General features: G+C 42.5%; 1 protein-coding gene across 11 annotated transcripts in view; it reads left to right on the top strand.

Annotated features, from left to right (window-relative positions):
* The first annotated feature begins 209 nt into the window (after positions 1-209).
* LOC118517621 (alpha-1,6-mannosyl-glycoprotein 2-beta-N-acetylglucosaminyltransferase) overlaps positions 210-26246 on the top strand; it is a 44366-nt gene continuing 18329 nt past the window's right edge. The window contains exons 1-3 of one of the 11 annotated variants that reach the window (XM_036063925.1): positions 210-531; positions 3416-3710; positions 24132-24789. In XM_036063925.1, coding sequence (XP_035919818.1) covers positions 24780-24789 — 10 coding nt within the window. In that variant the 5' untranslated portion in view covers positions 210-531; positions 3416-3710; positions 24132-24779. Of the gene's footprint in view, positions 532-556; positions 840-2019; positions 3711-24131; positions 24790-26246 lie in introns of those variants that run through there. The other 10 variants (XM_036063920.1, XM_036063919.1, XM_036063924.1 and 7 more) reach the window with 10 other exon arrangements.

Below are 26246 nucleotides of genomic sequence, written 5' to 3'. Positions count from 1 at the left end.
CTATTTGCGCTTGTAGAATTGTCAATAGATTTTCGCTTCATTTTTAAGTGCCGTTTCAGTTCCCCGATCAGTTCTAGACTACACATACCACCTTCCGACTTTTCCTCACTGATTTCCTATATTTTATATTACGCTGCCCTATGTGGAGGTATTCACAAAACGATGCTACCAGTGCGTTCTTCACTGTGGCGCGATTACGGCACAGTCGGTGAGAGTTTCGTTTCCCGCATCCGAGATGTAAACGATAGGAGCGGAGATAAGCTCCGGCCGCCAGATGATGACGAACTTGGAATCAACCGTGTGATGGTGGTGGTCGTCGTCGTGTAAAAGAGAGCGTCCGACCATGATGTAAACAGTGCGCAGCAAAGTACAGCGCCTGAGAGCTGTGTTAAAAATAAGCAACGAACAAGGCTGTGCGTGAGTGAGAAAAGGAACGATAGCCGCAAGTGTGAGGTGGAGCTGGTGGGGAGTATGGAAGCAGCAACTTAAAAAAGAAACCGCAGTCTCCCCGCGAAACCGAATCATCTTGTCGTAAGTAAGGTCGGCTGTCCGCTGTTGTACTTTGCGCTCTTCGACAGGCGCCTGTGTGCTGATGCTGTGCGGTGCGGGCAAGTGTCAAAAAAACGGTCGCAGTAGTCAGTGCCAGATGTGAGAGCACGGGCACATTTGCGTACAGGTTCGCGGAAATCTTAGTAGGTGTCGGAAAGCGAAACGCATTCGTCAGATCGAACCCATCGATACCGGAACTCGGGTGGTAGGTGATTCCATTGGTGTTAATCAATTGGATAACTCAACCACAACATCCTTTTTACCATCGTCACGTCGTGTTTTTCGAAAAGGTGTGACAAGTGAGAAAAATCACAACAATTCGTGCCTTAGTGACGTACTTTTTGCTGCTGCCTTGTGTGCATCGTGCGCACGCCCCTGGTCGTGCTCTCGTGTTCTCTTTAGTGTTTTCCGTTTGTTTGTGTGTGTGTGTGTTTGTGTGTGAAAACTGTGAGAAAGCAATACGAAAATCGGTGGGAAGTCCGGTCTCAAGAATTCTATAGTTACCGAGTTTTTTTTCCTCCGTAGAACATTGTTCACCAAAACCGTGCCAAAATGTCCATCGTGAACGCCCGTTCATCAACACTCGATTAAGCTCGTGAAAATAAATCAAGCCGGAAAACTCAACCCCGGGCCATTTGGCAAACAGCTGGCTCGACAGCAGACGATCAATTGCAATAGCACCGTAGTCCACGGTCGGGGGCCTGGGATGGGATGGGGGATTCATTCATCACAAACCAATAATGGTTCTGACCTCCGTGTTCGGGTGCGAATACCAACACCAGCGCAGGTGTGACGGTGACACTCCTTCCGCTTGCGGTGCTGACCCGGCTCCTTTTCCCGGAAGGAATGGTATGACCAACATTCGTTCCAGGAGCTTGTTTTTGCATTCATTGTACAGGTGTTATGAATGAAAGTGTTTCCGCGCATGCTTGGCCATATGCCAAACACCAAGATCTTCGCATTGGATTTTTAACCATTTCATCGGTCTTATCGGTAGTTTCGATGGGGTTTTTTATGAAGCTATCACAGAGCAACTATTCCTTACTAATGGATAACTGGTTCTGCAAAAAATAGCGTTCCTTTAATCGAATGACATTAAAATTGCAATTCATTCGATAGCTGAAAGAGTGGACACTGTAATACTAATACGATGATGTTGTGTTCATAAATAACACCGGTTTCCGTGTGATAGTGGCACCAGCTGTTGGGGTTTATTGCTTGTTTTAGTTGTTGTGAATCTAAGAAAACATAAAAATGGAGATTGCATAAGGTTAGGGTATTTTCTCAATGTGTTTCCCAAGACTCACCAACTTTGTTAAATCATCTCTGATATCATAACGCCGAATATTGCTTATTGTCATTGTTTGATAATTTTGTATTGTTTGAGAAAAATGTTTTCAAACACACTTAGAAACACTTTTTCTATGATAGAAAGACTTGGAGGCTCATAGACGACCGGTGTCTAATGTTTGTAAACAATTTTCAATCATTCTTCATTCGGTAAATTAGAACATCTCAATCTATCAAAGAATCATCCCGATAAGTTCATGCTATCCATCAGTTGGAAACTGCTTTCGCAAGAGTGCAACTTTATGTTTAGTGACTTACCAACTTCGACAATACCTCGGACCTCTATCCACGACGTCATCGTTCCTCGTGTTTGTTTGTTTGTTCGTAAGCGTCATTGTTTTACAGTGTTAAACACAGACAGCAGCACGAGAGACAAACCACACTGTCAGCGCGCCTCTCAGCCGGTTTAGGTACGCTTCCGGCGGAAGGGGACACACTTTGACACACGACGCAGAAAGCCTGCGTACTCTCTGTTCGTCTTGACACGTCACGGAGCACGAACGCGCCTGCTGTGTGCTCACTCTCCCGCCGGAGTACACACGACAGAGGAGGAGTGCATTACTAAGCAGTGCCGTGCTTGGCTGCCGGACAAAGCTTCGGCCATTAGTACATGCGTGACTGTGGCAGCGGACGCGTAGTTCGTCCGTCGTAAGCGAGCAGCAGTCCGTACGGAGAGCGGTCGATTTTTCCGATGCAAGCGCGCTATGCCAGTGCGAAAATCGTGAACGCATTCGTGGTGGGAAGAAGATTGACTATTCATTTGCAAACCGAGAGCGACTACGTCAACGTGCACACGCCGACGGTTCGCTAGGTTGGTGGTGTTCCATCTATCGATTGGGTGTTGTAACGTTAAGGGTGGCATCGAAACGGAAACAGTGCAATGAATATTTTAAGGCGAAAACACTGATAAATAAGCTTAGTTTGCGAATAAATCGGCTCGTTCACTGTGCCGAGGACTAGGTGGAACGGTGCGCACGTTCTGTATTTTCGGTCGGAAAATAGCCTGTACTTCCTGACGGTTGTTGTTTATTCGGTGTGTTTCTCGGTTACTTGGTGTTATTTGTAACGTTTAGTAGCCTGTGAGTCGCAACGCTGCTACCAGCAGCAACGCAATCTTCAACATCATCGTTTCCATAGTCACTTTCGAGTAACGTAACCATCGTATTCACCGCCGTCGCCGTCGTCGTCTTGGTCTCGACTCGGGTTATGTTGCTTTGATTGAATAAACGAGCAGTGGAACCTGCTTGAGACTGGCCCACGGGAAAGGGCGACACATACACGGCATTGCCGCCTTGTCGCACCGAGAAGAAATTCCAGTTTGCCCCGGAGGCCTCTTCGATACGGGATTTCCAACCGTGTTTTTTGGGAGGGGGAAAAGAAGGAAGCAAAGACGATTGAAGTTGATACAGCAATTGTGTGTGCAGTCACAAAAATAAATCGGCCAATCTCACTGTTTACCTCCTCGGTTCTCCTCTACGATTGTGCGTAAAAGTGTTGTAGCGGTTGCTTTCGGTAGGTACGTGTGATAAGTCACTTTCCGTAGATAAGCAAAGGGAATCGCGTTTATATAGTGCAAGTGTAAAGTGAAGCAATGTGTTGTTATGTTTGTGGATGAAAGTATTGTTTAACGCCATCGGTGACGCTGTGGCAAGTTTCGAGAGAAGAGAGAAAAAAGATACACACTCAGCATCAAAAACACAACTCATTAGCCCATCGAAAACGGACCTTTCGGGTAATCGATCCAGCGACGATTATCCTGTCTGTACGGCAATGTTTATTGCAGTCAAGTTCCCGCACTGAGGCCAGCAAAGGTAAGTGTATCATATGTGTTAAAGTTGAGTTTTTAATTACCCACCACCTGCTAACTTTATACGTTTGCATCCTCGCGCCTTTGTTGGGCATTTGGCCGTGGACGAATTTGCGTTAGAAGGTTATGTTTCACACAAACGTAACGTGGGGTCTGCAAGGGCAAGGGCGCTATGGTAGACACGATTAACACTCCACCAATATGGTGGCGAACACGCTGATGAGCCGAAAGCTCCGTGAAACACCGCAATGCGTTCCACCATTAATTGACGCGGGCATAAGGCGGTTTCATGCCATTGGAGTTCGCTAGTGCCCGGTGTTCACGATTGATCGAGGTGACAAACTACCGCAGAAGTACGTTTTTGCTAGGATTAACTGCATGCCGGTGGGTATGCGACAGGCTAGCATAGTCTGTAACCAGCAGTTTCCTTCGCTCTTTACGGCAACTCTTTTCGCTTCTAGTTTTCGTGCTAAGCATTCTGTTGGGAGAACCCTGCAATCCTACGGGTAGCACTCCTGTTGACCGTCGCTGTCAACAGAAGAGTCGCTACATCGGGCCTGTTCGCTTCCGACCTGCCCCGAAGTATCTTCCTTTTTAACGTATCTGTTACCTACTTGTATTAATTGTGTTTAATTGCATTTTAGCGAATAAAGTGTATTTTATGTATTGTACAACAACACAAAACATTCAACCAAAGATAGTTAAAGGGTCTTTCTATACCTCATATTGTGGCGCAAAATAGATTTGCTTGAATTTCAACTTGATGTAAATATGAAATGAACATCAAACGAATGCAGAACTCAAGCTTCTAATCTATATCTTTTGGGAATCTCCAAAATCCAAATCTCAAATCCTCTAAACAAACTGATAAGCCAAAAACAGGGCACAGCGTTATCGGATATTCTTCTTTATAATTGCTTCTGTTTCCCAACCTGATGATGTGCTCATTTATCATCACTATCAACTGCTGATCTAACAGCTGATCAAAAAAAGACCAAAAATAATCCACTTATCGCTTACCATTAAATCACAGTACTACATCGATAGATTGCATTTAGAGCTAGTTGTCAACTTGTGCAAGAATAATTGGAAAACAACGAACTACAATTTTAAGTTCACAATCAGTTTGCAATTAACTCTTTTTTGTATTTTTTTCACGATTCACGATTCTTGAGTACGATATTCACTTGTTTGGGAAGTACTAAAAATTCAAATTCTATGACTTTAAGTTAATTTAATTTTGATTCATTTCCTGTTGAACTTAACGTGTTTAAAATGGTTTCCTATACTCATTCATTAGTCACTTTTACGTCCAGAAGCGACGTTTTGTGCAAACGACTTTCCTCGAAATGAATTCCATGTTTTCAACAGTAAATCAAGCTGGAATCAGAATTCTAACGAGTCGCCAATTGTTTCTCGGACATTCTTGTTTAAAATCAATCATAATAACATCAACGCCAATTGATTTGTGTTGCTCAATTATTACGAACTGCCAGTCTTTTCACGAAGCAGATACATAACATTCTACATCAACAGTTGGAATTGACTGCTGTTTGGCAGACCACAAATTCCAATTGATAATCTAGTGGTACAGGGGATTCGGGGGCGATTCGGTAGTCCAGTCCACTGCTTACAAGACAGAATCGTTATCAAATCCCATCTACATTGTCGCTCAACTGGTGCTCACATGGCCGCCTATCCAACTATGTGGAAAATCATGTCGAGGATACCAGTTATGCTCAAAAAAGACTTCTTAAGGTTCTTGCTAGCATAGAAGAGGCATTCGGAAACCATACTTCCCTTGTTTCCGGCAACCACTTGCGAACATATAAGCAATTTTGCAAACATAAGATTGTGAAATACACAGTTCGATACGTGTTCTGAGATAATGATTCTGTGAAACATTCTGTAAAACGATAAGCTTAACGCTGAAGTGTGAATGTGATGCGATGTTGGCAATGGGCGTACACTTGAATTTTATTAACCGACCACCTCCGTTGTGTTGTGTAGTTTTTGTACGGTTGATTGATGAAACGCTAACATCACGGCAATTGCAAAAAAAATCCTTGATAAATGGTACAGTTCCTTGAAGCGGCGCGTAGGGTCGTATCTACTCACTATTTGCTATCCTCAGGTTGCACAAACCAATAGGCCAAAAATCGAACCAAAAATCATGGTCCCTATCGTAGATGGAAGTTGAACCGAGAAAGAAGAGGAAACAACGCCTCCCCGTGACCTAAATTCTGTCTGCCATTGGTCGAGAAGAGCGATATAGTTGCACGTGGGAGCGAAAAGGGAGGCGATAGCTATGAACGAATGGCACGTTTGTAGGATCTGCGAGAGATCAAACTTCGACCGATACGGTTTAAATTTGGCCGTAAATCCAACCGGTGTACGTGTGCTCGGTTGCAATGTCCAACAGGGATTTCCTTCTGCTTGCCCTCGCTGCCCCGCCAACCCATTAGACGAAAGGTGTGCGATTCCAGTACGCTATCGAGTGCCGGGCCGGGCTGGGCTGACAGAAGCATCATAAGCCATTCGAGAAAATCCCAGTCGATCGTGCATGGAATCGAATTTCCACTTGCCGGGCGCTGTACGGCGTGGTGGTGAGTGGCCATTCGATCCTCGCTATTTTTCGGTTCAATAAATCCCGGCACAATCATACAAACGCGAACAAGTCCGTGCATTATGCGAAGACAATTCGAAAATAAATTACCAGATTTGCAATGGTACAGAGCCGAATTATGCAGGTGTCGGTCCATGAGGCGTAGCGACTGGATGGTGGAAAATCTCACAGTGACATGTGATTTTGGTTCCGCTATTTTAATCGAGCGGATATCAATAATTCAATTCACAAAACGTCATCGGAAAGAACACCTAAAGTTGAATAGAGTAGTGGGAATAATTAATGCATTACTCTGGTTCTGGGAACATAACAAAATGGTGTCAATGTTTGTTGTTTTAGAATGAATCATTCACTAAAGTCGTTTGTAATTTGTTTTAAAAACAATGTGACTCAAATCCACGATAATTACAAACCAGATTACTCCTTTTGCCGCAAGCTTTATAAATTAAAGATTGCGTTACTATATTTGGAGGCAAAATCGTTCCCCAACGTCCTCTATCCAACCTACCATGACCGCTTTGGTGTTCGTCTGATTGTCTTATTTTGATATGGAAACGTGACTGAAAACGTACACCTGTTACAGTCGCCTGCCCAGCGGCCACTCGCTCTCTGTAGAGAATTTACAAGATCATCCTCTCGTCCACAACTCCTTACATCAACGAGCAGCAACGCATCAACCACCGCGATAATACGCAGATAGCAGCACGCTGACGTACATGATTGCCTGGTGGACTGCTTTCCTTTACGCGTCCCTGTGTGTGTGTGTGTGTGTGTGTGTGTGTGTGTGTGTGTGTGTGTGTGTGTGTGTGTGTGTCCTATGTTTGTAATCTAGTTTACTCAACTCCTATGTGCCGCCCAACTACAATGTACCGCCGGTTATCACGGTCGGGGATGCTAAGGCACTGATTAAGGCGATCTCGGGAATGTACGGATATGGCGTGTCCTATTGTGCGCTATTTTTAGATACAAAGCAGTGCGTCGTTGAAATATGATGATGACTAATTTAGCTGCTGACTTGCCTAACTTTGTGCTGCAAGTTGGAACTGGAAGAAAGCGAACGATTGTAGAATGCACATGTTCTGTGTATGGGTTCGTGTAATGTGTCTTATTTGAATGTACTGTGTGTTTTTCAGGTGAAAAAGCAGGTGTTTCCATGTTTAAAACACTGTGATATAACAAGCAAAACACTTAATTTGTTAAGAGCGTTTGTCCAAATCGCCCTGTTGTTTTAAACATGTAGACACTTGTTGCATGGAGTGAAAACACAGAAATTTTATCAAAGCAACTTTATGAACTATTATTGATCAGTTTTTCTTGTGTGTACTTTCGATGCTTTGTCCTCTAAAATTAGGAAATTAGAAATAATGTCCGTTAATAATACTAATGGCTATCCTTAACAAGTATAGTTAAATAGAACGTTATCTGTGATTGAGAGCTATTTCGGTACTCATAAAATTTACGATGTAAATAAGCAATCAACCAAAACTGTCATCTTCAACTCCACGTGTCCACGAGTACGAGAACGGAACCGTAAAGCCTTAAGTCAGTGTTGCATAATTAAATGACAACCACTTCACCGCCCACTCAAGCCACAATTATACTCTTTAATTAGTAAGCCGTCAGATTTATTGCTAGAATGGATTATCAGTAAATGTCATCAGAACATCAAGCACTTTGTTAGATGCAATCATACCATGCCAGATCCTGAGTGTGTGTATTATTGCAATTGATTGTGACCTCTTTAATTGAGGCTCGTGCCACTCTCTTCTTGATCGCGATCTTGTGTGTATTCTGTTGTACCTCGTTTGAGTATAAACGTAATTAGCACAAAATTTGCTACCTCGTGCTGAAGTGTTGCAGTTGTTCCATTGTGTACGGGTTTTTATCTTGCCTCTAGCTCCAGTTTTCAAAATAAACTAAACCCCACCCAGTCGCCATCAACTTTATGGGTTATTATTTTTAATTAGAGAGTAGAATCACCTTTCTACCCGGCGCGTTGCAGATGTTCTTTCTCCAGGGTCGAAACAGCGACACTGCTTGTTGGACAAGTGTGGCCTTCGCTAAAGCGCAAGCGCCATTCAATGTATCAATTCTGTATCGTTATCGTGTCGTCATTATCTATCATCATCTCCGCTAAATTAAACATTCGGCCCATCATTCGGGTACGCCCAGCGTGATTGTTTGCGAATCCAACCCGTTTTTTCGTCCTTCCACCCGAAAATTGAAGCTTAATGTGATAACACCCTGGCACTTAATTCCGTGCGCGACGATCGCTCAGATACTGTCGTCTTCTGTGTCGTTATTGGATTGGACCGGACCACGGCATGGCGGACGGTTCTGGACGAGGCCATTTGTGCCTGCACTGTACAGCAGAATGTTATTTAAGCTGAATGGAGCATTACGATTAGGATACTGGGGACCTATTACCGTACGAATGAAATGTCGCTCAATTTCTGGCTGGTCTTGTTACATGATGCGTGGATTTTTCGTTTTGTTTGAATCTGCACGCTGAAAGTCGTTGCGTTTGTCCCGCAATCTGAACGATCATTGATGGGTATATGATTGCGCTTTGTTAGTCTCGTGAGTTCGTTATTAGCTTTGTTTTTTTTTGCTGCTGTACAATAATACCATTGATTCAAATTGATGAGACATTCTCGTGTACTTAAGACGGCTATTAATGATAACAAGCAAATGCAAACATTGCTATTGGCTCGTTGTTCAGGGATTTATATCTGTAGCAACTTTGCGACAAACGAGTCGAGACTCACACTCACGTGAACGAAGCAGAGAATGGTCCAGAGATTTAAACATCCCAATGTGTGTTTAGTTCCCGATCATATCTCTTAGTTGACAGCAAGCTGGTTTGCAACACATTCATTGTTACTTGTTACTGCAGCAACTCTACGATAACGAACTTCAAGATCAGCTATAAGTTGTTGCAATGCTTGCAGCTACAAAGTTTGTGGTTGGTATTTTGCCAAGAATACAAGTCATAAGGTAAGAATCGTATTTTCAGCTTTCAACTCAACTATGAGTACCTTAGCGGACTACAGAGCACACGGGAAGAAAAGAGTTCTAAAACAGACTTGCTTGTAATCCTCTTACTGTTGGATGAACTTCAGCTATGGATCTATTTTTTGACTGCATGTTTTGCTTTGATAACGTTGCATCCCCTGTGATATGAAAGGACAACGTCCGAACAAAGTATAATCTATTATTCATTCCCTTCCAAATGAAAATATGCTTAAAGTGCATTATCCACATCGTGAAATCTGAAGACAAAAAGAGGAATTAAGATACCTGGGTTATTGAAACTGGAAAACTGTTACATTTATTTATCTATTCGAGTTTTTTATAAATATTGCTTCCATCCAACATTCTCCAGAACTGCAAAAAGTCATCTCTGCAATCTTTGTGAAGGTCATTTATATCTCCCACCCTTGTGCGACCGGCATATTAATGTCACTTAATTTTCACCTGTGGGAAATAAACTGCCCATGCCTTGTAATTAGTTAGTGGTGGGCTGGTCAGTTACTGCTGACCATTTTGAAATGCAGTCTGAACCCTCCAACCGGTGAAGATCCGGTTCGGATTGTTTTAATTTCTATTCACCTAGGCCCGGACAGTGTAAACTGTAAACGAAAAAGTTGGAATTTCATTTGGCTGCTCGCTTTGTCGGCAAGTGTGCAACATCGGATGCTTGTTGAATCACTTTTCCCAACACTTTATGCATCTCTACTTTTTTCGCCGACTGACCATAATCGGCAGCCGGCCGGAACGAAACGATGTTGACATTGAATTTGCATTTTGGTTGCAATACCTTCGGTCGGTCTTTCATTTTGGATGAACGTGAGCTGTTCCAAATTCGACTGACGCTGGGCGGTTTTAGCTCGACGAGCGAGTCCAATGTTGTCTGCATCGGTCACTGGGTAATGGGGCCATCGGTTTAGCTTCAGTAGACAATTGGCTGCCCAATTGTTCTGCTGGGTCGTGCCGGTTGAACTCCAGTTTTGGGTACGGTATTGTTTATCTCGCGGTTGAGTGTAGGTAAGCGTCATATGTAAGCCAAAGAATTCATCGAGTTTTTCACTGCTCACAAGCTTATGTACAGCCCAAAAATAGTAAACAACAAATATTGTTAACCCTATTTAATAATATATCCGTTCTTGATACCATCACAAACCAACGAAGATACAAACTTTTCCCCTTCATTGGGAATTTTCAATGCAATTCTCCAAATTGTGTTACTTTTTGTGCTGAGCTTGAAAAACAACCATTATTTACCATGTGCCCAACCATCGTGAAATTGAATATGCCAAACCAGATCATCTTGAAAGCTCATTCGGTTTCCTCTTCCCGTTAACTTTTCGAACACCACCAATCAAACCTGTCCAACGTTAAGTGCCACTCTTATCACTCTCCTATAATAAAGCAGCAGCCGGAAGAAACATATCCAATTGACCAAAGCCACAAACCATACGAAACCAACACCGGAAACGGATCCAAACCATTGCATAATGATTGACATACACGTTAAGCGGAGTAGAACACTCGACTCTACGGGCAGGAAGATGATGGTTGGTTCCGCACAGAATGTGCCAACACTGCATCTAGAGTGCCAGTGGAACCAGTGGAGCAGAAAAATAAAAGTCTTTCAACTCGAGCCATCTGAGCAGTAACCAGTATCAGCAGTAGCAGCAGCAGTACGTTCGGGTATTGCGTCTTCGTTCCGAAATGCTATTTTTGGGGGCTGGTTTTGATTGGGGCGTTGTCTTGCAACTGAGCAGATTGTCCCAGCTTGTCAGCTAGTCGGTAATGTCTATTTGCTTTTTGCGTTGTCCTGTTGATACCGTGTCTACGAAACAAACGAGCTTTGAAGAGTGGTGCAATGTTGGCTTCTTTCATAGTACCGCTTCGACAGGATCTGAAAAGGGGTCCTTCAAATAAGCTAACAACCATTTTCCTTTTTCCGGGCAGATTCAACCGATTTCAAGCACGGCAGACCGTCTGGCTCGAGCGAATTGAAGTAACGCAAGAGCCGAAACGTCCTTCAGTTTTTCGGGAGCTTGTACATATTTTCCCACAGGGCATGCATTTCTTCAGGTAAATGTCAGAGCCAATATTGTGCTTCAGGTATTAGCTTTGGGAGCAGAGTACAATGTTTGCTTATGGAGCGAGTAGTTATGTACGGATAGAAAGAACCTGCATAATACTATCTTCAAGGATGGAAATCTTTCTAAAGCGAAATAAAAAAGGGGGAAGCTCTTGTTTGTTGACTGTTGTGCTTTTCTCATGCAATGACTATCACCTGCACTTCTATGCTCAGCTGTAATAATGCAATCAATTGATAACTTCGTTTAAATGCATCAAGCTATCGCTGCAACCTTCTCCAAACACAAAACCGTATCCGTCCCGTGCCTTGTCTTTGGAAGTGAAACAATAGATACATATCGTTTATTACACTTCAACTTCACCTAACGACGATAGTACGTGAGGGTACATCGGCGATGGTAGGTCTAATTGGAAAAGCCTGTTTTGTATCCACAGTTTCTTATCCATCATCCGGTCACCAAACCTCATTTGACACTGCGCTAAGGTAGAAGGCACTATTGCAATTGGTGTAAATTACCTTACCCTCGCTGGATGCACCTCGCGCCCTCACCAGCAATCTTCAAGAACAAATAATGTCGGTCGTGTTGCACACCGGTTGTGGGGCGTAAATTTTGCATTCGGTTGCAGTCTGCATTTTAAACAGTTCCACCGATAGTCTATCTAATGCAGCGTAGTACAGTCTCGTGTGGTCGTTCGTTTCGGGCACCTATTCTTGTCAGTGACACTTTACCTTCGCACAAAACTGTCGAAGCTCTGATGTTGGTTGAGTTAAACAAAAAAAAAAAGGCACACAAAAAGGTCTTGCTCTTTCTGGGCACCGGTCGTCAAATGGTAAACTTTCTGTGCGGGTGAGGAATAGTGATCTTCTGAAAGGCAACGATGCTCTGTTGTATGTGTGTGTTGTTCGCTGTATGAAGTAAGTTGTTTGATGTAAGTACGTGATGATTTTAAATTTAATTTATCTGTTAAAGCTGTCTTTGAGTAGAAGTAGACTACGGCATCTGTATGCTGTAAACAATTTCAAAGTAGAAGTCTGAGCAGACTGGGGAGAGCGAATGCAATCGTCAGACAAATCTAAAACAGTGACTTAAAATTAAATTGGTTCCCATGTGGCTTTATAAGTGAATATACATAGACACATCGTTTTTACCTTAAAGTGCAGAAAAAACAGATTTAAATCCTTGATAAAACGCTGTTTGCAAACAACATACATAAAGAATGATGAAACGTATGATGCGGACTGTATCCCAAAATTAATCTTATCTTTGGTGTCGACACCAGCTTGACTGCTATTTCCGTATAAACAATCCGAAGGCTATTTAAGTACCGTTTCCTATCTGGTTTTATTTGAACGACCATTGCACCATTTTACAACGCATCAATCTTACCAAAAATCCATCACTGATAAGTTTCTCCATGCTATTCATGCACGAATACGGTGCAAAACTTGAGCTGTGACTACAGGGATCTCTTTGATTAAATCTGTTAATTGAGTTATTCAAACGTCGTAAACTTAATACACATTTTGTTTCCCACACGCATACTGATTACTGGAAGCACAATCTTTCTACCACAAAAAAAAACTGACCCTCCATCACAATCTCTTTTTGATGGTTGATTTCTAGTTATTATAATTCTAGCACGTCTCGCGTTGTCGTTGTCGGCGACAGTAGCCGTCCAGCTTCTTCATAATATTAATAAACGATAATTAAACGCCGGCGAAGAATGGCGTTGATGGCGAAAGGCTTGAGAGATGACGTGATGAGTTCTCTCCTTCCGTTCGCGCGCTGGGGGTTGAATTATTATTTTTCGCCGCTTCATCTTTGCCGCGGCTGCAAAAAGAGCGCCAACTTGCGCCGAGTGTCTGAAGGGTATGGGTTTGCTGGCAACTTGCTGCGAAATCGTGTGCAGTGTGCGATAATCCAATGGATTTCCGGCACGAGCATGACGCGTGACGGTCGCTTCAGTTTGGAGAATGGGTTCGCTTGACACCACATCTGTCGTGTTAATTTGTAGTGTGCATAAACGTCGCTAACCATGGACGGACCCGGCCATGGGCGACACCAAGGGCGAATATTGCGCTACCAATTGGACAAAATTGTTTTGACTACAATTTTTGATTTAGTCATGCATAGATTCTAGACTCCAGATAGATATCAGCATTTTGATGGTTTACAGCTTAAGTTAAGATAAGATCATTAACTTCTTTTAGCAAGCAATACGGCCCTGTCGTTCCTGGTGAATAAAACAAAAATCTTCTGGTAGAGTCGTTTTAAAACTAAGAACTTTTTGTACAACATCTTTGTCTGTTGACTGTTATGTTACCTTTGCTCTACCAAAAATGTTCACTCAATGTTGATAACCTTGCAAAAAAAATACTAAATTTATCGAAATAGATAGAACTTCCTTTACTGCCTTCCTTGGCACTACCACCTCGAGAGGCCAGACATTTCTGCCTTTCTGTGACTTAATTTTACCCGTAGTAAAGTAGTCAGCCCTACGTACGGGAAGGCGGTCTGCATGGGATTTGAACGCCGGTCCTGTCCTGTCGCCTCTGCCACCGTACTGCCCCATAGATAGAACTTAGAATTCAGAAAGTTCTAAGTTCCACCACACATCCCACAGTGCGTCACACTCGTGCGTTTAAGCCGCGTTGATGGTTGTCATGTTTCTTTTCATCCCTTACAATCAGTCATAGAACCACTGCTAAATCTTGGCCCTTTGATGCTAACAGTATCACTCCAGAGATGCTAAGTAATGAGGCAGAAGTTACATAATTACAGACACGGTATTCCCTGCCCTCCATCGTTCTCGTCCGTCTGTGTGTTTTGTGTGTCACTGAGTGCAGAGGAAGTGCGCTATGAAAAGGCGAGCTGGCGAGGTCTAGTGTACAGACATTAAGGGCTTAAAGGAGCTGTACAGCTTCAGCAGCATTTTCCTCTGGGTATGCGTTACCAATGTCCTCCTTTGTATTACAGATCGCTGAAGTTTGATAGCGGCTGCGTCTGCGATACCCGTTGCGACACGTGGTCTAAGTGGCGAATAACCCGGTTCGCGGATTTGCCGAGGTTGGGAAAATTTCAATGATAGCTGCTTCCCACTCAACGCTCCCAGCATCATCTCCCGCTGCCATCAAAGGAAAGGCAAGCTGCTACCGTTTCTATAAAACACTGCAATTGCATGCGATTCTGTTGCTGGTGCAGGCGAGCTCGTTAATGCTATTGTTTGTCTCACGTCTCTCCTCCTGCAACCCTGAACTCCAACCCGTTCTTCTCTCGTTAGTAGCTAATGTTGCAAAAACAGCAAGTAGTGAACAGCAATGCGTTTTAACGAGTACTGCGGAAAGCCGCCCAAATATCGCATCTACTCCGATCGTTTCGTAAAAGTGTCCGGAAAGCAAGGGCCGACGTGGATGGAAGTTCCAATCTGCTTCGTGTAATTAAAGCTGTATCTGTGTGTGTGTGTTTTTTTTCTATCGGCGGCTTGTTCAACATGACATGCATGTTGTTCTCTGTTTGCAAAAGCCGTTTACTGCTCGATTTCGCAACACCTATAATCGTTTAGTACGAGGCTGCAATTGGAAGCGTTTTTTTTCTCTCTTTTCTCGCCAAAGTCATGTCGAAAATTGAATGACCCATCATTGCAGTGAATGTGTAATGTGATATGAGACGTCGCCTCGGTACGGCTGTTTGGCTTCCGAATGGTGGTAACGCCTTGTTATTGAAACGTAAAGCTTATGCAATTGCATTGTTAAGACTGACTGACTGAAAGACTGACTAGTTTTACAACATATGCTCGTATCCAATTCGACACTAGATTCCCTAAAACAGCTGCTCACAAAGCAGGAATAAGAAGCTTTTTTGCCTCACCGTTTCCTGTATAAAAAGCCAGTAATTCTAAGCAACGGTTACAGCTTGTGTTCCGAGTGTAATTTAAAACTCGCACGATGTCACCGTGCCGGGCGAAGTCGTCCTATTTATGTGCGTAGTAAAACACCTCCGCCATAGGTACAGCAAATGAAACTACCGAAAAACTAGTGCTTGTTGAGTCGCGGGTGCACTTTCGGTACTTCGAGCCTGTTGCCAACAGTTAGTGGAAAGTGATATCGTTATTTCTACTCCGTTCCCGTCGTACCAAGTTTCTTCTTCCGGCATTCTCGGCAGACGCGAGCGACACAGACAGACAGCCTGCTCCAACAGCTGTTGCAAATTACGCTCGGTGCAATAATCTACCGATGCAGCTTATGGAGCAGCTCGAATTGCATTCTACCGAAAGTGGCAATTGGTTTGTTGGAGAGCCTAGCGTAGCGTGGTGTTGGTCGCTGTTCGGAAGCCACCTTCGACAGTTATATTCGCACGTGTGGCAAGTGTGACGCTGCCTTAGCCCACGCTCTCAAATATCCGTCCCGAACCCTAGCAAGCAATCTTTTGGAATTTTGCTCCTCTTTTATCTTGTACGAAATGGGCTTCCTGTTCGTTCGCCTGTGTTTTCAATTGCGCTTTCCTGGTCGAAACAAAGTAGCTGGCAGGGGGCGAGTAGGACTAAAATATCTTTCTAGAGTGTTTGCAAATGTGTTTTTCCGATGTCGATGTCCCAACAGGTTCTCGGCAGGGTAGCGACAAAAATGTAATCCATATGACGATAGAGTACTCAACCGTACGAAGACGAACAGTTGACCGGCAATGGGTGGAATGTTTATTGTTGATTGTTTCAAAACCATTGTAACAGATGTGCACACGATTCAAGTGTCGTAGATATTGGCTTTAGAGAGTCTTTTGTATTTTACAACGACAACATTACTTGAAATTCAGGCAACCACAAGACTGGACTTTCTTAGTCTTTCTGAATATGGCGTACATCCTGACTAACAAAAGCACTGTCCGGAAATGGCTGGAGCTTGCTCAAAACTATCGTACCCCAGACAGTACATACAGATATTTTGGGCAGTGGGCTGTGTACTATTGTCTTAATAAAGTAATGAAAATAACTGTCGAGGTATGCAGTTGATTTGAAAGTGCACGTCCAAAGATGAGTTTCGAATTCCCTAAGGTGTGGTTGAAAGTAAAGCATGAAGATGCCACAAACGAAATTGTAAATTGCGATTGAAACCAAGAACGATCTGGGACTTACCCAGGATATCATAGATATGATACTAAAATCCGTAAAGCATACGTTATAAATCACATTAAAATATACGACCCAAGACATGAACATTCAAAACACTGACGATTCCCGATAGGATTTATAGTTCATGCATATCGTATCGTGATTAATTTGCTGATACGGACGACTCGTGAAGCACATTTACTTCAGTTTCAATACGAAACACACACACAATACAGAAACAGAGAAGGAAAAGCAGCATCTCATGTTCAATAACGCGCTTTTGCTCGGTTCAGCCAGATGACCCAACGATGAAATACTATCCCATTTGCTACACTAGTTTCATCTATTGTTGATTGCTTTAGGTCGCTTCGAATGGATGTAATCCTCGACACAAGTGAAACTACGCTACCCTCCTTTCCTACTTATGAATCCTTCCTATGGATGAACTTATTTCCGTTACTACATTTCTGCTAGCTAGATTTGTGTCTTAACCATTCCGATGCGGATTCTACACAAAGGCACAGCTGAATTAAAAATGATAAGCCGAAGGTCAACATGCAACGGTCATATCTTCTCTTGATACAATATTCACCAAAACCATCACTTTGCAGGCCGTTGCATTTTCAAATCGATCCAACTCAGACACGCTGGTCCTGTTCGACAACACATCCACTGGACACGGTTCTCCGGAATGGTAAATAAACTATGAATCGACTAGAATACACCCCGATACGATACAGACACATGCGATATCCATAATATCAACGTTTTTGCTCCGTTTGCGATGTTCGATTCTATTTTCCTTTGCACGATCGACATCGTAAGCCTTATATATCGTTGGTGCCAAACTAATAGCTCCTGCTCTTGATCATCACTACGACCGCGGACGGTGAGAAGCGCGAGTGTTTGATGGGTGATAAATTATGCTTCCCATTCCCAGCCGTTGGGCAGATGTGATAAATGTCTTGCCCCTTTCCTGTGGGCGACTGTCAGGACATGCACATTCTTCGATATACGGTGCACCTGACTCCATTACGAAATTCAAGTGCTGCAAGTGCAAAAAATGAGTCACCATTAATAATAGATTTCAATTAGTTGCCACCAGAAGGCGCCCGTGTCTTGCTCGGTCGCGTGTGCCGCACCTATCACAGCCACGGCAGGCACTCGGAATGCATTTATTTTCGCTTTCGGTGGCATAATACAGAATTTCAAATTCTACTCGTCCGGAACTCTTCGGCTTGCTACTCAGCTTCACAGCAAGAGTTACGTTAAAGAAGAACTTGATTGTTTTTTTTTTTCAAATGGGATTTGTGAAGTTCAGCCAGCCGATGGTCCTTTATCACGGGACATATTCTCGACACGTTCCGGATGATGCGGATTGCAGGCAATTTCGGTTTCTTCTGATGCTGGTGAAAGCTGAAAGTGACAGGAAACATAAATAAAAGAATTAAACACATACACACCGCACCATGCAGGCATGCAGCAGTGCCATCGCCAGTCGGGACGAACAGTGTCAGTGTCAAAGGCGATGCCTGACGACCTTTTCGGAGGAGAAAGAATCAGAGCACTCGCTCAACAAATGTGGTCTTGTGATGTGACTAGATTCACATATTTTTCTGCCGAAAAATACAAATTGTGCCTACTTTGCACATCAAATCTGGATCTAAAATTTGTGAAACTGATTCCACAACTCACTTCCGTGGTACCGGAGTGTAGCGTAGAGAAATGAAACCCAGCTGATAATGGCTGATGCTTCAGCTAACGCGATATTACTTATGCTGATAACGTACCACGAACATGTGTCAGTACCGATGTGGGCGTTTTCAACAATCTCTCGGTCGCTTTGTTTACGTTCTGCTGCACAATACTAAATTTGACAATGATGAAATGTCTCTTTGTGCGAGTCGCTTCCCACACTTGGCCACGTTTAAAAGATCCTCGAAGAAAAGCTCAAGAAAGCATAAAATTCATTAGTTTTAATGCTTCATTTCGACAATACTACAAAGAACCAGCAACAAGCGACCGACGATGGTAAAATGATTTCGTCGCCAATTCGCCCCGTTTAAAGGAATTTCCGTCCACCATTTTCCGTAGCGAAGCCGCAAGGTTGGGAATGATTGATGTTTGGAAATATGAAGAACTTCTTTCGCATACTAATATTCGTTCCTAGAAACCGTTTCAGGCGCGCTATCGGCTAGTGGCAGGAGTAGGAGCAAATCATAAACAACAGGCTCTCAAACAGAGCAGATGCCACAGGATGTTTTGCATTCAGACTCAATTTTCCGCTTATGAAACACCGTGAAGAAGGCATATTGGTTGAGCTCGTTGCGAGGTTGTCTTGAGCGGTAAGGTGGTAGCCTAAAATGAAACACCAATTAAGAATGATTTATATCAACGATAAATATGTTTCGTAAAATCAACCGATAGCTTTTACGTCAAACAAATATTTACGATAATTGTTCTTCTCTGGTTCACAAATCAGTATTATACCTCTCTGAAGCACAGTGTGTCATACGATAAATCAATATCAGTCAACATTTTATATGAATTCTATGAAAGCTGAAAACCAATTAGGGGAAAAGTGACGAACGCTTGTTGAAGCATCCTGATGGCATCTCAGTCATACCGTTGCACTGTTAATTGACGGTAAAAGTAGGTTAAGCATTCATTGCAGACCTCTTTACCTAGAATGAAAATTATATTATGGCGTAGGGGTGATTTTCACCATTTTCCTGGCCCGGAAATTCTTTCCGCTTTTTCCACTACAGTACACTTAAGATCTTACCCCCACATTCTACTCCTTGTACACTGTATCAAGAGATGTACTACATCGGGGTAGCAAAAAAGAGAAAATACTTATACTTTGCCATTCCGTGCTTTGAAAATGCTGCACTTAATGTTGTATAGATGTATCGTAATGTACCAGCATTGACTGGAAAATTCTGGTTACACTCAAAAGAAGAGTGAAGGGATGCATGCTTAGTCTTTAAAGCATTAAATTTTTGTTGTTAGAATGTTAAATTATAATTGAATTAAATAATTGATTTTCTATTCGTAGCTACCTCTTTTGAACTTTTTACAAACAGCACACGGCATTGTTCCGTTTGATCTAACCTAACCTTACTTTAGGATCTAATCGATTAGATGCAGAAAATTATACACTTAAACGAACTCGGTCTCGTTTCTTGCAGCTATGCTTGTGACCGTATAATTTATGAGTCACGGTCAAGCAACCCAAATACCTAAGAAAACGTAGGTATCCATTACCCTACCTTGCAATCTGAAATAAATTACCATCTGACCTTGGCCGAATGTTTACTCTTCGGTCCTCCTAAGTCACAAATGCATCGACTGTATACAAACAAGTCGCAAATTGGTTATTGCCAAGTAATAGTACGTAAGACGAGCCCAAGCATCTGCTCGTTTCTATAACATTCAGACGGGAGGAGCAGAATAACAATCGATACCAATTATTTGGACAATTTCCTATTGCCTGCGTTACAATACATACGGCCTGGATGATCGAAGAATAATAAAACAAGTGTAGCTTTGCTGTCCTTTCGATCATCATTGCTTTTGTCCACGCATTTAGCAGTGATTGAAATGTTTCATGGGTTTTGCTATTTATAGATTTAAATACTAACTTGAAATCGATCTGCTTCCATATAAAGCATATTCTTTCAGTTAACCCCAACTTTGGACATTCTTTAAAAATTTCTTTCTAAGTGTCTTTGCCATCCCATTACGGATGTTTGCGCAACATCTCTTTGGAAAACATTTCATCTCCCCAACTTCAAAGCTAACAACATCGTTTCGATACCGATTGCTTCCTTTCATTAGTGTCAATCCATGCTTGACCGTCCACTAAACCGTTCATGAAAAAGAAATTTAGCATTTACTATAAACAGCCCACACACACACCCCGTTTTATTTAAACCCCGACGAAAGAAGCGTGGTATGTCTATTCTCAGCCAAACATTTCGCATGAACAAATTCCGGACATTTCAAATCTTCCTGCGTTTCTCACCGGAACATAATCTCAGCCCAAAGCAGGAAGCATTACTATGGTGGGCGTGGTGGAAGCTTGAAGCTTAATAAAATATTCAAACCGTACAACGCCACTTCACAGTGCTGTTGCCTTTCCTACCTGCCAACATTCGGGGGCTTCAACCTATTGCCAAAGGACCTTCTTCACTAACCCCACTCAATCAACTGTTGGCTGCCTGCTTGGACATCTTGGGCAAGCTGGTCGAAAACTTGCAATCATGTTTCACTTTTATTTGGCCATGTTTTACTTACAGTTTACGAGTTTTCACATCATCCCTTTTTCCCATGGGACCTTTTCAAGCTGACCGGAACCGTAGTAAAGACATTAAAACTGGACGCTTTTAATTACTCCTGGGTTTTGATAGCCCGTTAGACTTGAGCGGTCGGTTGTAGTTTGCCCGGGCGAGCATAACATTAAATTTCATTATCTATAGCACATGTTTGAGTAGTAATGCTTTTAAACCGATGGCCAGTTTCCCGACATGATACGACAAAAGTCATTAAATGACCCATTAAATACTCAAAAAAGAAAAAAAAGAATTATATCGTTCCATTTGTATGTGTAATTACATCGGTCTCTCTCTCTCTCCCTCTCTCTCTTTCTCGCGCTCTCTCTCTCTCTCTCTCTCTCTCTTGGGTTGGATTGACTCTAGTGTCCCAGGGTTTAGAATCATGTCCACAGTTAATCTTCTAGTGAATTTGACTTGAACTTGATATCCATAAATCAAACTTAAGTCCAAAGGGATTATATGAAATTATATGAAAGGTTAACCTGTTTTCTAATGTCTCTTGAAATTCTCATAAAGGAATATTCGATAAAGGATGGATGAGTAACTTCCAGAATGACAGACTACTTCGAACTCTGCACGATGGACTAATGAACTTCTTCCTATCGCACAACCATATGCAATTAAGATGTTAATGCTGACAAGACTAAGCTTGGATGGATATATTTTTCACGCCAAACATTGATCAACTAGAGAAGGATATCACGTCTCTACCTGTCCAAAACATCTACATTCAAAAATTCTAAATACTTATAGCGAGCTTAGCGGCATACAGACAATACTGCATACAATACTATTTGGTAACGATGATCTAGAAACTACGATACGATAATAAAACTATGATGATAAACGAAGTTATCATATAGATAACCATATTCATTATTCATGTAAAGGGGCACTAGAATCACATTGGTGAAGGAAATGTTTTAAATAATGTTATGTTTCGTTTCGAATATAATGACATATTGCAAATCTAAACGAAGATTGTTTGAGTGATTCTGGTTATGCAAGTTACAAGCAAACAAGACTTTGTTAAACTTTTTGCTTGAAGCATTTGAGCTTCCCGTTTTCTCAATTTAAATTTAGTCCGGAAATGCGTATCGGCCTTCATGCCTCGGCCAGTCGTGTCCTTGCCGTGTCAAAAGAGGACGGATAAAGCAATCTACGATGCAAACTAGGAACGCGTAACGAGCCTCAATTCAATTTGTTCGCAGCATTTTGCCGCCCGGCTGGAAAATGGAAAATGACGTTTGATGATGTTTCATCCGGTTGGGTGAAAATGGGTTCGCTTGCCTGAAAGAAGCTGGGTGTAATGGTGGACGCGGTATAAGTATCTGCGAATTGAGATAAATGAAGGATTACTGCCAAACAGGACACATTTCTAATAATGGTGCCGCGGTCGTGCTACCACGTACCCTAAACATCGTCCTACTTTGCGACACTTCAAACGAAACAGAGACAAAATGGTGAAATTTGTGAACGACCCATCCAGGATGCTTTAGTTTACATTCAGCCTTAACACGGTTCGTTCGCAGATGCTGCTTAGAGTGTCCTTCTTGCTGTTCCACTTCCGCTTGGTATAATTAAAAGGAGAACAGTGCTAGACGAGATATTTTCGTGACATAATCGGGTTTGTTGTAGGAGTATAAAACAATTAAATTTAGAATCCACTTGAACAGGTCTTAGCAGCAGAACCGTAGGAAGGTCGTACGACTTTACTCATTTGTGAATGGAACCTTGATACTTTCCCAGCCACGAGCTTACGTTTTGCCATTAACGACTGTTCAATTCCCACAGGACATGATTTCTTTTCCCGCTCGACCTTCCTTCAACCGAAAGAATGTAAAAGGAGCTTTCGAGTATTGACAAGAAGAAAAGTTTAAGTCGGGATTTTTTCATACTTTCAGCAAGATTGGATTCTAAGTTTTTCCTCTCTTTTCACTGTCTGCTTCAATCAGTGTCGTCGTTTCGCGATGCCTTGCCGCCCGTCAGCTCGTTCGCTCGATTGATGAAAAGTTTCTCTTCAGTTCTTCCATTCTGTTACACCGTTGCCCGATTGCAAGAGAGGAAAGTTTCTGATAATTGGTAAAAGCGCTGTCTTTCCATTCTGTAGTTCTGTAGTCTTTTCCCGTATTCCGTTTCGTATTGAATAGTTGTACAATTTACTTTCGAAAAACGAAAACTTGTTTTTCTTTGCTAAATAATTGAAGCCAGATTTGTTGCAATTGAAGCAGACGCAAACGAATCTAAGACAAAAAAAAATATTTTGATATTTTTGAAATGGCAAACGAATTGACATGTGCTTTTTTTACGAAATATTCTTCCTCTCTCTTGGTCTAACGACCTCTTACTAGACTTATTGACACCGTATAATTGGATAGCTAGTCCTTACCTTGAGGTAACGGCACAGATGGGAATTGAACTCTAGTCCTGCCGTGTGAAGACCGCTCCGTGTATAAGTGTCCTAATCATCCTTGGTGGTTTGCGAGCCAGTCCAAACGGGCCACGTCTCCAGCTGGCCATCTGGACGGCTTATAACTTCAAATTTTAAAATCTGGGTCTTTTGGTGCCTTTCTCACGACATGACCCTCGAGGAGCCTGTTGAACCTAATTGAATGTACAGTAGAATGATCTCATAGAACTCGTCATTATATTATACATATACAGGACCAATAATCTTTGTAAACATTTTTCATTCGATAGACAGAAAGCGGGTTTTTTTATGTTGAACAGTCTTTGTTTCTATGTCGCATATTCTTCTATCACAGCAGCTGTTTTGAGCGGAGAAGTCCCCTCAAGCTGTATTATATAATGCAGTCGACGCCAAAGGAAAGATCACCTGCATATAGATCATCACCTCTGCTTAGATTAATATTTATTTACTGGATTGATAGCGATGTCATCATGATTATGGCTTTTAAAACGTCTGCATCCATTCCGTGATTTTCCACACCTTGCTGAGCTTCAGCCCCATAAAAATGTTTATTAATCAAAATGTACGCATCAAAAATATCCAACGCATCCTACAAATGGGTTAACTGCTAAACAACAAGGTCAGATAAGAGAGATGAGAAATAAAGACGAACCATTTTACGTCGTACAACCGTTTCACAGGCTGAACATAACCTTATCTTAGGAAGAAATTTAATGCGTAATATGTAAGGCACATCTAATTGACGGCAATGTTTTAATGCCCTTTAATAATATTAAATTAATTTTTCTATTCTCTCTCTCTTCCTCCTTGTAGATGCTACCGGGTATAACCAACCAGCACGCGGAGCTAATTGCAGCACTACCAGCGACTGCGAGTACCAACCCGTACCGTCACTTCTCCTTTCCCAGGACCATCCCAACTTCCACGCCTATGCTCCTGGCACGCCGTACAAGCCGTCCAAGCGTTCCGGAACAATGCTACTCGGTTTAATCCCCGAGCACTCTGTCTCTTGCTGTCGTCGGTTGCGTCGTCATCGCTGCATCATAGCATCCGGGTACGGACATTATGTTAGATTGCAACCGTGCACGACGCTCGACTAGCTTCGGTGTGAACGTGCTTAACTGTGTTACACGTAAGAACACATCCCCTGGCAGCTTCTCTTTCGACGCTCAATCTCTTCTCGGGTGCTGCACCTGAAGAACGAATGGCGGCAAGCTCAATGTGTGACATTGTTCCTAGTGACTTTAAATGCTGATATCGAGAGATACTATCACTATCTTAATGTTGGCTGGCGTTGAACTATAAAAGTGCACGAAAGAAGAGACACAGGTGAAGCTTACTTGCCGTACGCGACACTATACACGACTAGGACATCCGGTTCCGGCACCGACTACCTCTGCGGCCACAGTCTGAAAGTACTGGTTCAGTGGCAATCTAGGACAGCCGAGTGGACAACATTATATGATGAGAGGTAAGTGTCACGTAACAAAATCAGAAATACGTTCACAGGATTAAGCTCAAACATCAACTTGCACCAACATTATCATAGCATTCATGTGTCAGTGACGGCTGGTGATTCTGGTTTTTCTCACACAGTTAACCATTCAAACGGCTTGTTACGAATTTTGGATTAAAATTCTCCATTTCCGTCCCAAATCCGTTCCTGCTACGATTCTTTTCACATCACCAGAACAATCCAACCCATCACAACAGCACAAGATTAGGGACTGTGGAAAAGCAAATAATTCCTTCGTTCTCCCCGAGAAGCTCGCTAAAGAAAAGCAGCGTAGAATGTTTTCCACAACTTGGGGCATGTTTCATGGTTTGTTAGCGGTTTCAAACTCTCACCACGAAACATGGCGAGTAACAATGGCTACCGCAGTAGGGAAAAAACACTCTCAGAAGTGTAAGATTAAAGGAACTCCCGGTGAGCTGTAGGAAAACTGCCTGCCTGGTGTGTCTGTTTTCCTTTCATTTCGTGCGATATTCTGGTTCCTCTTTATTTTTTCCATGTAATTTGTGGGTTTTCTACACTAGCCCAACGGTAATGCTCTCGGATACTTGTTGCGATGTTTTTCACAGATGAAATGTTTGTTAAATTACTCCCCGCTAAGATCTTCATCCTTAGCCTCACAGCAACATGCTCGCAACAGCATCCATCCACTGTGCGATTCTAGTACACAAGCCCCGGTTACAGGAAAATTAATCCATTTAATCGAATTATTACACCGTGCGCGGAGAAGGATTTCACTCGAACGCAGTGTTTCGTTACTTTGTGAACTGTTTTGTTCACTGCCGCTCTGTCCCCACTGGGGACGCATTTAACGTCAGCTTTCTCCATGAAGTGGGCTGCAATGCCGAACAATATATCAGCTTCACCGCAGGAAATTAAGAAAGCAAACAATCCGGTACGTGTGTTTGCCGTCCGCGAACTTGAGCAAATACTTAATTGTGAAGATAAATTGTGTCGTGCGAACGGGATAAAATGTACAGAAAGATGCTTTATGTGTGTGCTGCCGTCGTCGTGATTTTTTGTAGCACATGCGTGCAGCGTGAATAATTTAGTAGTTGATGTAAGTGAAATTAACACACATCACGATTGTGGTGGTTTTTTTTTTTGTTTTTTGTTCACACAATACATCTTGGAAGGAACGGATAACGAACACTATCAATTTATGGTACGTGACAAGTTAAATTCGATATAGAGAAACATTATTTAAAGAAAGAATGATATAATGCGATACACCGGGTATCACGCGAAAGAATGTCTATGAGATACATCGAAAAATGTACTAAATGATTCAAATTATCATGCTCTTTGCCAGCCTCAAATATCAATCTGGCTACTTTGATATGATAGGACCATGAGTCCTGCAAAGGAATAGGCGCTCCGGACAGGATTTGATCCACGTAACTACCTTCGATCAC

Source organism: Anopheles stephensi, chromosome 2 (genome assembly GCF_013141755.1).
Source record: "Anopheles stephensi strain Indian chromosome 2, UCI_ANSTEP_V1.0, whole genome shotgun sequence".
In the NCBI taxonomy this organism is placed as follows: Eukaryota; Metazoa; Arthropoda; class Insecta; order Diptera; family Culicidae; genus Anopheles; species Anopheles stephensi.
The sequence above is the reverse complement of the archived record's forward strand: the minus strand, read 5'-3'. Positions and strand labels throughout refer to the sequence as shown.